This window comes from Phytophthora parasitica, assembly GCF_000247585.1.
Source record: "Phytophthora parasitica INRA-310 unplaced genomic scaffold supercont2.8, whole genome shotgun sequence".
Taxonomy (NCBI): Eukaryota; Oomycota; class Peronosporomycetes; order Peronosporales; family Peronosporaceae; genus Phytophthora; species Phytophthora nicotianae.
This window is the reverse complement of record NW_008648994.1, coordinates 204,675-215,258: the sequence shown is the minus strand read 5'-3', so window position 1 is coordinate 215,258 and position 10,584 is coordinate 204,675. Positions and strand designations below refer to the sequence as shown.

Here is a 10,584-nt window from a genome sequence, read left to right as displayed (position 1 = left end):
AAAAAAAAAATGTGTGTCACGTTTTGTGTTTTTATGCTAATACAACCAAAACATCAACTTGACGCCCCGTAAGCGAGAAACATAATTTATACTTCTTCTAAAATGACGATTGGGGGTTTCAGCTATCGTACGTAAACGAATTGATTATTTATATTGCCTATTTAATGATAATTAGGCCTGTTGCAGAAAACTAATTTTAAGACTCGTGCTTGCTAATCAATCATTCTCCCTTGCTTCAAGGTTAAATATAGCTCAATAAACATGAGAATATGAGCGAAAATGACTACATTACTTACACCTTGAGATTGATAGGCTGTCTGCAACCAGTCTTGATGCTCTCTTCTCCATCTGCTGGCTTTAGCACAAGCCGACAGACTAATATACTAGGCTACAAGTTTCCAGCACGATCGCCATCTGCCCTGTCCTGTGCCCCGTTTCGTCTACCTACGCTTCAACTTCTACGACTACTTCAACTATCGATATCCGGACCATACCATCGTATCCATCTCTGTGCAACAACTGCCAACGTGGTATTAATTAACGATAGCTTGCGACCCTAATCCATATTTGCCAAATCATGCCTTCCGGGATCATAAGTAAGAACAAAAACTTCTTCAACGACAGCAGTGACTAATATTATGGCTTCACGTCCGTGGATACTTGGTGTGGAGTCAAACTTTGTTGTTGATACTTTTGCCGCTAATGTCAATTCAATACCGACTAAGTGTGCGGCTCCAGATATGCATCCGTTAACTCTGTCAATTGTGCGTCTGGTTGGATGAATGGTTGGTTAGATTCTAAAATGCGTATACCGATCCGAGCTGCGCATCAGGGAATGTGTGATATATTAGAAGTAAGTGTGAAAGAAAAGAAGCATCACCTCATATTTCGGCTGCTGTGCTACAAATTCTATTGGGGTTTACCCAACAACGTTGTTATAGATGTTGTCGCCCTACGCTATGTGTTTGTATTGCTGTGGTAACATTCATTTTGGGGGGCCACTATTCTCGGCCAGCTGGCGCTACCACCAGGCGACGTGCACACGTTTGGACAACATTATCGAGAACAGTACCACACTCTTGAACCATTTTAAGCTCATTAGTCGCCTTGAGATTATATTCGTAGGACTTCGGCTATAGGAAAGGTCCTAAACGTATCTAACAAACCCCCTGTCCTTCCCTGACCTATAGCCCTGCTTGAAACAGCCATTGTTTGAATAGGTGCTGCACCATGTCCTGGTGTGGCTTTTTTTTCGGCCACACTGCAGTGAAAGGGACACTTTTGTGTATGTCATAACACGACGAGATTACCGCACAGATTTTGAACGGTGTTGTGGTGAGGCGAATTCTGGGAGTGATGAAGAGGACTGTAGAACGGATTGATAGACCAGCACGTTCAATAGCAACTGGACGCTATTGCGTAAAATGGCTCAGCCAAGATACAATTGACAGGCGAAAGCGGCACCTGTGATCCCGTGATTCGGATTTTACGGCAACGCGGATCTACTTATATGGCTGGGTCGCGGTGGTGATCGGGGCCGTGGCAAGTGACCCAGAAACGATCTAACCACTGAAGTACAACCACTCTTGAGCCCGATGAGGAATTCCAGAATGGTATCGAAATCGACGCCGCAGTAGAGTATTGAGTTAAAAAAAAATAACTTGATGAAGCCTGTGACGAGATGTACAAAGTACGTTGATACAGTGGCAGACGACCCCTGGTCGTCGGAACCATAGCAATCTAGAATGGGGCCACATTGCTTAACCATATAACACTGTCAAATGCATTTGAGAATACGGCCATGCTTCGCGTTGGAAAAAACAAATGATTAACTACAATGGGTCTTTGATACAAAAAACAATGGATGTCGCGCCGAAGTCAGCTCAATAGGTTTCCAGCAGTCCTATCTCAATCAATCAATCGGAAACAATAAATGGTTGCAGCGATGGCAACCATTACCCACCCTGAATCGCGCAAGTAATTTGGAATATTCAACTTTGTTTTTCAATAAAGATTCTTCGTGATTTAGTACAGGGGATCAAAATGACTACTGGCAGAACAAAATTTAAGAAACGTTTCCCTATAGGATACAGAAGGAAGGTAAAATGGTCGTTAGCGTCCCGTTTCGTGCCTCTTACGGATGGAGATGGCGAGAAATCAACGAAACTATTTTGGAAAGGCTAAACCTCCATTAACAAGCGGTACTAGGATGTTGTATTAGACGACCACAAATAAAACGAGTTGACAGGTAGGAAGCAGAGCCTGAGGCGAGAACAATAAATTGTCTTTCCGGATGGGACACAACACTATTCTAAACTGATAGACAGCATCATATTCAAATTGGATGATAAATGGAAGACACAATGCTAAATTTAGCGCGTGCTTTCGATACAGTCTGAGTTGTTAGAGCTACCAGCTTGATAGGTGCTCTATGATGGTGGTAGTAACGCCTCACGGGCTTTTTTTGTAATGTAATTAAAACAACTTAGATAAAGATATGTACGTCCCAATACGCCCTAGCGGTTCATGAGCAACAAAATGAATTATTTTATCAAGTCCGCCAACATGAGTAACCCGAGTATTGTCACTAATTGTGATTCTGTAATATAAGGAATTAAGCCTTAATCAATAACTCATTCATATTTAACCCTTTCATGATCCTCTTTCCTAAAGTATACTATACAAGACTAGTCATTTGTTTCTAAAAGGACGCATTGTCGCTCTTTTACAATTTCACGGTACTCATTTTGGAATATCTCTAGGGATAACGATGATGGAATCAGATACGGGAATAACACCTAATTAAAGTAATGGTTGGAGAACGAATCGTACTGTGTATCGTTTGTTGCACCAGATCTGTTGAAACTTTTGTAAAAGGGCGAAAATCGCCCTTGTAGATACTGATTCCTAGAGTTCTTTGCACAGACCTCTAATAAAAAAAACCGCCTATGTATTACATAAGGGTCCATGCAATTGAACCTCTAAGATGTAAAGTAGCCAATCACTAATACACCTGAACGCTGGTCTTCGAGCATGCAGTTTTGTGAGATGATGGTTATAGTTGTGAAATTCGGTGGTCTTTTATCTTCAGGTCAAGAGACGAACGTTATTGAGAGGCATCTGTCGGTGTCCACGTATGATGAAGGCTGTGGGCACCCTGATCCGCGACACTGGCCTGGATGTGTGAATATCGGTGTAACATGGTGGGATAGGAAAAGTTCAAGGAAGTATTCCCTGAAACTAACATCAATGTTAGGATACAACTCGGCATGAGTCGCAGTGATTAAGAACTCCATAAGTTCTTTCATCTTGAGTTCCGCTTGTGTAAGAGCGTGGGCACTAGCAAAAGCTGGAAACCCGATGCAATCTCGCCTGAAAGTCGATAGAGATATAGAGGACGACGCTTTCCTGTGCCGCGGATAGCGTTCGTAAGTCAGTCATGTAGTCGCATTCGCCAGTCGTCCAGCTGTCTACTAAACGACACAGAATGAAAAAGCAAATATGTTCAGCCTCAGCTTGTTCTTCTTTGGTTTGGCATTCTGTCGTATGATCCACCAAGGTTTTGTACACTGCTGTCGAGTTTTCCCACGAGGTATCGTCGCCTTCGGATAGTAAGTCCTCAAGCTCTTTTTTCGCAAGAAAGACATTGGCGTCTCAGAAGCATCTGCATCTTTTCCATTCGCTGAAGCAAGTCGGCCTTGTCATTCTCGGCAGCGCGTCGTGTTGCACACTTGTATTTCCACTGAACTCGAAATCGATGAAGTAAATCTTGCAACACGAATATTTGCTGCTCCAGGAATCTCATTCGCGAGCTAGTTCCATAGCCCTCTGGACCAACAGCGCCGGTAGCTAACTCAGTCTGGCTTTGGCTTTCTACTGGTGTAGACGTGAACAAGCTCGCAAAGCGCGTGCCACCTTGTGGAGTCTTCGATAGTATCTCCACTAGTTTATTGCGACTACATATTATGTAGTCGAAATTAACTAGTGGAGACATGCAATTGCGCCTTCGCGAAGAAGCTCGGGAGCCCAACAACCTAAGGCATCATATTCGAGAATTAAAAAATTTCCACTATGAGGACAGGAGAGACTTTATTAAGTACATAAGTACATAATATTGTTTTGATCCACATTGCCTCAGGTGTCGAACGTGGGCGAACAGCGGGGAGTATTTTTATTTCCCGCTTCTCTAAGGCGGCATGCTTCGTAGGCTCATTTATAATGTGGATATTGGCGCAATTAAGTTGAGCTTCTGCTTCTAGCAATAGCTCGTTCGCTCATGCCGACCTGAGTAACATGATATATCGCTATATTAACTAGAGTAGTTGTCCACCGGTCATATCAAGTAGGAAGCTTTTACAGTACAGCTTTGACTAGGCTGGTTGGCTGCCTTTCTTAAAAATGATGCGGAAGAATAAATAAAAAATTATTAACTATTTCCTCAGGTTTTTCTAACTATGTTAGACGTAATACTTCCTACAGCTTGGGCAGACTAAAACTGAAAGCATTTTGCGTGTTTATGTGAACAACTAACCTCGTACTGTTCAGACAAACTGAAATAGCTTTCATTTGCAACAATTCAGTGATTTACATCGATGCACCTCCAGATAAACGTTCCTCAGAGGTAATGAACAATAGTCATACCGGTAAGTCAGATCGGTAGAGTAAGGCATGTCTAAGAAATCAGTAAAAAACATGAGTAGTACTTAAGCATGATGGAGCGATACTTACTAGTGAGTAACATTTTTTTTTGCATGGGATGAAGCATCCACTGTAAAATCCGTTTATTTTTTTTTTACTTTTGCGTAATCTCGAAAGCCGCTGAGGTTTACGATGAGCTTACCCCCATATGGTTTGAACTGATCATTGCCAGCTAATTCTGCCCACTCACCAAAGCTGCCATTCGCCATTTTTCGCCGTCCTTCACAGACCCAAGTAAACGTCGACCCCCCTGCAAGTGCAGTATGGACTTTTGCACTCTCAGCCCGCCTAACAGCTCGTCACTGAGTGATTCGGTGATCGGTAGTGTCATGCAGCGCACCTGCAAACTCCGTAACTCGTCTATTCGCATCAGCGATACGACGCGTAACGACATTGACGCTATAAACTCATCTCAACAACATCCCACACGTCACACATGCCGCCACACACCGTATCAGAAATCGTTTCACGGCTACGTGCAAAAGGAATCCAAGAGCCCCGATCTCTTATCATCCGTTGCCGAGCTTATCGGGCAGACTGATTTATCATCGGGTCGGAAACGAACTGTTTGCGTTCCAGCCGACCTTGATACTGCAAACAAGGTTATTGCAAGCATCCAAGGAGCCGATCATTACATTCCAGCTGACCTGCAGCAGGCCATGGTGGCTGAGGCCTTGAAACGAAAGATTCGCCACCGAGAGCGCTGCCGTGTAAGCCAGGCACGCTACCGACAGAGGCAGATTCGAACGGAGTCTACACTAAACGATGCCGTTGTCAAGCTGAAAGCGGAAGTTGAGGACCTTGAGAGGAAGTGCAAGGACTCAGTGTGCGTCCAAACAACGCCGACGATTTGGGCTTTGGCGTCCGAGTACTTTCGCCAGTTTAACTGCTACGTGTCCTCCCCAGGAAAAATGTACAAGGTGGCGTCCAAGTTTCTCCACGATATCATGGCACCAAATGTCATGGAGGGTGCGCTAATTGGTGTTGACGCGCAGGTGGAAAACTGGAGGCTGCTTGCCCTTTATTTTGATGAAGTTCACGTGGACCTGAAGGGGTTAACGATGCCAATGCCCAACACACTGATTGCGACCACAGTCACCAGTGTGATTATAACGAACAAAACACTGCGTCATGCATTCCCCCATCTGAACAGCGATGATGCTGGTGGCACGAAAGGCGGCACGTGGTCATCTCTCGCTTCTAGGCTACTGGGAAGGAAACTCGTCATGCGCGGCTCAGTGTTCTTTGGCTGGGACAGCAGCTCCGACAAAGTGGTGAGAGTATATTCGCAGGCGGACATGGTAACCCCCATGCTGACGCTGCTAGGTAACCTAGAGGATGTGTCTTTCGTGTTCGATAAAGCTCGAGTCACGCCCGAATGTTCATGCAAGAGATCCATTAGATGAAGACATAGTAGCTAGCTAACTATACAGCAATCCATATTTTTACCCAGTGTTTTATTGTTGCTTTTGTGCATTTCCACGACGACCACAGCAGAAACCTCAAGAGACAGAAGGGATTATAAACACTTTCAGGGTTCACACACTAATTCAACAAGCGACGTCACTGTATCTAAGCGGTTGCTGGCAACTTGACCTAGCCGTCCAATCCACGCCTAGGTCAGGTTTAAGTTTTTGCAAGACGTCTTCTGAAGAGTTTTTTTTTAAAGAGTCAACTCGATTTCGCCTCTGTCGATTGCCAGTGGGGAAGTATCCATCGCCACACCATCCTGTCATTTGTCATTTCCGGACTGTGAAAACCATTAACATCTTCTTCTGGGATCATTTTACCGAAGCTTTGGTACATGCCAACAGACTTGCTACAGCAAGTAGTGCATACCAACGACGAATTGTCCGGAATCAAACAGGGTATTTTTGAAAATGGGATACTGCGTGAACTAGAAGCAAAACTTCAGGAATATGTTTCAACTACCGTCTTACATAGATGCTCTAAACGATTACAAGGCTGCTCGTGGGTCTATTAGTCCATGACGCCTATGCGTTATATAGCGAACAGACAGCGGAAATCAGAATAACGGCAAGTTTGCGGATTCTAGTATTTCACTATACCGTCTAAACACTGAATTATCTCACCACAGCTTGGCCAGCTCATGCGTTATGCTCCTGGAACTATAATAATAAAACTTCTCGCACTGCGGTAGGTTACAGTTCTTAATTATCACAATATTTTGTGTGTGAAAAGCTTGTTGATAAGGTCGATTGTAAGACGTGAGGCTGCTTTGAACAATATGGAGCTACCTCTTTTTTTCGTGGATCGTTTTGTTGACTGTTTCAAATAGACCCTTAATTGCGAACCGTGTGTTCCATTAGGCAGGTGTTCAAAACGAGGTTTGTACCCCATTTGAGCCAGACACTACACCTTTTTAGAACACCTATGTCTAGTATGCGAGGTAAGACGGTAGTCACTTCTGAATTTTGAACTAGTCACTTTTTTGCAATAATGTCCCAAGTAGTTGCTTCTGACGTTTTGAGCTAGTCACTCGAAAGTAAATCTATTTTTGGACCTGAGATAAATTTATAACTAGGTCTCCATGCACTACGCCATCGGTCACTCTGGTCGGCAGGAAGGCCACGTGCAACAGCCACTTACCAGTGGTAAGCTACCTCATACAACTTAAATACTTCTACCAAGTAATATACCTAGTCTGTACAGTACTAGGACACAGGCTCAATACTGCAATGATATTTTGTTTTTTTCGAACAAGCATGCAAACAGATCTGAGTTTAACAAGCTCTGTGGACGCCAAAATGGAAGGAAGTTTGACGCGCGTGGGTGAGGTTACAGTGCAAGGTGAGGTGTGCATTGCAGAATCTAGTCGAAAATATAGAAAACCTTTTCCTAACGTAAATTTGAGTAAGCTGTTGAGATTACAATTGTGACTAATAAAACGAAGAAACAAACCGTTTGCACAGGACGCGCTAGGCACCTGTGTCTACATGGCCTGCTCTGTCGTCGGGCCTTTTCCAGGGGTCCCGAAAAGGCATTTTTCAGACTAATTCTTTTTTTTTTAGGGTGTCGAGAAAGTAATAATGGCATTATTTTAATGGATATGGGCAATCCAATTTCCAGTCAAGCACGGAAGTACGGTGATGGAAAACGTCGATTCCTACTTTTAAGTTCAAACGTGAGTAAACAGCAACGCGTGAAAGGAGACACAGGGCCTCCCAGGATAATCTGTGATGTTGACCCATCCGCCCAAGATTAGCATATATTGCCTTATATTTCAAATAATATTAATACATGTGCATCACAAAACATTATTGGGAACATGTCCAAAGGTGTATGATTTCGAACTGAAGGAGTAAATTTGTGCCCGTATGGGTGTGCGGTATCCATTTGATATTTTAATGCCTATGGAGGTATGAGTTTTTTTTTTAGACCACGACTGGACGTGTGTGTCGGCTTTCACAACGACCTCGCAGTAGGGCCACTATCTCGTGCTTCTGGCGGGGAGCGGTGGCACTTCTGCTGATAACGATGCTTCTAGTGGCGGTGCTGAGACCCGTCGCCGAAGAGACAGGGATCAGGAATCGGGACGGAGAGCTCCGGTACTGATACACCCCTTCGGAAGCGCCTTAGGCAGATACCATTTCGACTGAGACTGGAAGCTCTGGTGCTGAGACGCCTTCGACTAAGACCCCGTCGACAGAGACCGAGAGCTCCGGCACAAAACTGAAGATCCTCGACCTCGCAGTTTCCTTCCTCTGTGTCGGGCACGAATGGTGGAGGCTGCGATATCCGTCGCGCACAAAACCTCCTTCAATAAGCTAAGCCCGTATATTGGGATCCTTTGTGTGAATGCAATGCGTTGTCTTAGATGTTGTTTACTAGAAACATGAGAGCTTTACTCGGTGGTCTATGCTCTTGCATTATCATAGGTAGTTGTGGAGTTGGTAACAACTGAAAAGGTAATCGTATTTGAAGGACGAATTATTATTAAGAACTCTTCGTTAAAGAAGACTACTAAAAATCGCACATGGCTTCATTCCAACAGAATCATACATCTTTGGACATTTTCCCAAACAATAAAACCCGCCATATTTAAATAAACCATCACACTCAAAAAAAAAAAAAGCATAAACAATCGAAAATGGAGTCATTACCTCCACAAGTGCTTGTTGTCTACTTGTAACTGGAAACACCGGGAAATAATACCAGCATTTATTAATACTTTGAAGCATCAAACGAAATGGTGGGCCAACCGCCAAATTCTGCCGACATAATCCGACACACATAATTCGGCTGGCTCAAAAATGTCGATGCTAAATTGGGCCGTAATTACATGTATGCCGAGGCAAAACAGCACATATTTGCTAAATTGGCGAGCCTCTTAGAGAGGCATCGGCCAACGGAGAAATTCAAATCAATGTCGCAAAAAATCTCAACCTTCTGTACATCTTTGCTGTGAGCAACCAATTATTGACATCAATATATTGCAATACTGGCGCCACCAATACAATGTCAGTACTGTATTTCATTTTTTTTAATTGTAGTTGCTGTTATCTTGGTGATATACTTACGTACATTTCAGTTTAGTATTATTTACATTCCCCATAATTTAGCCAACTATACTGTAGTGACCAATACACTATACACATTAGTACAATACTAATTGTGGCACCAGGGCAGATTCCAGTCAATTTTTCAATATTACTGTCCCAATGCAGCCTGCAAATATACAAACTCCAGTTTTATGTGATTGCAGCTATTACTTGTAGCAAACCAACGGCATCTACTAGCGCATTAGTCGTTTATGAAGAATCCGACGTAGGTGCGTTCTTTACGGTGGGACACAATACCAGGTCGCTTAACCTCATAAGCTGAGCGCAAGGAATTTAGCCTAAAATGGGAAAGGATTTATTTTATTCTTTAAACGGCTTTTTTCCATTCATGGTAATTTTGAAAGTCTTTCAACAATCCTGGACGTCTACGCTTACTATTAGGCCAACGAAGGCGAACCTGTTCTAGGTTTGCTATTGCTTTAACCAATGACGCAGGTACTGTATCATTCGTGATGCGCTTTAGACTCACGATCCCATCATAACAGAATGGACACTCCAGAGATTGAGGCACGAAGCAGCGATACCCATGTGCGACAGACTCTAAGTGTGAATGCATCACAGCGCCTACTAAGTGCATGCCAATGAAGATCCGCTTCTCCTTGTAGTACCGCTCAATCCAAAGCTCTGGCGATCGTTTAAACTGATCCACAAACGATTTCCATGATAATGTCAGATCGTCAGGATACACATTCTTGCTGGTATTGCCATTCTTCTTGAAGAACCTCCAGGGAAAGAATATATCAACGAAGAACTTGTTTCGATCGAAATCGTATCGGCGTCGCATGTCGGTATCCAAATGACGATCCATATCAAGAAGGAATGCGGAGTCAATCGCAATCAGCGACTTAACATCAAACAGCCTAACATCAATACCATCTACCGCCCAGCCATACAATGCTAACCTAACGCCTTCCATCCAGATCGTATTGGTATATCGGATCTCATCTCTGTAAGGGTCACTAGCGCTATCGAGAGACTCGGCAGCGATGATCCTACTAGACAAGGACACACCCATAGATCTAGATGTAGATGAAAGTCGCTGGGCGGAGTCCATACCATCGAGAGACTCGTAAGTACTCGACCCCACCTTCATCACGACCTTACCTCGGCGACGGTTCAGCATTGTGGCTGACGATAGATGATCTGACGATGAGACGTAACACCGCGATACTCTGGAGGAACATCTTCGGACACGGACGGAGGGGGCGACTGAGATGGAAGCTCCACAGGAGACACATATGGCGGCAGGGCCATGGGCGACAGTGGGTCATCGGGAAAGCATTCTCAATCTGGGGATACTTGA

General features: G+C 43.9%; 3 protein-coding genes across 3 annotated transcripts; 2 read left to right on the top strand and 1 right to left on the bottom strand.

Moving 5' to 3' along the window:
- Positions 1–4,961: 4,961 nt before the first annotated feature.
- Positions 4,962–6,151, top strand: PPTG_05703 (hypothetical protein; the record flags this gene model as incomplete). Its single annotated transcript, XM_008899416.1, has 1 exon — positions 4,962–6,151. One exon carries the CDS (start codon positions 4,962–4,964, stop codon positions 6,102–6,104), a length of 1,143 nt encoding a protein of 380 aa, XP_008897664.1. The 3' UTR covers positions 6,105–6,151.
- Positions 6,152–7,249: 1,098 nt separating this feature from the next.
- Positions 7,250–8,490, top strand: PPTG_21732 (hypothetical protein; the record flags this gene model as incomplete). Its single annotated transcript, XM_008899916.1, has 5 exons — positions 7,250–7,313; positions 7,435–7,509; positions 7,731–7,800; positions 8,098–8,140; positions 8,299–8,490. The coding sequence occupies 5 exons, from the start codon at positions 7,250–7,252 to the stop codon at positions 8,488–8,490; spliced, it is 444 nt and encodes a 147-aa protein (XP_008898164.1).
- A 1,063-nt stretch (positions 8,491–9,553) lies between these two features.
- Positions 9,554–10,404, bottom strand: PPTG_05702 (hypothetical protein; the record flags this gene model as incomplete). Its single annotated transcript, XM_008899415.1, has 1 exon — positions 9,554–10,404. One exon carries the CDS (start codon positions 10,402–10,404, stop codon positions 9,589–9,591), a length of 816 nt encoding a protein of 271 aa, XP_008897663.1. The 3' UTR covers positions 9,554–9,588.
- Between the last annotated feature and the right edge of the window lie 180 nt (positions 10,405–10,584).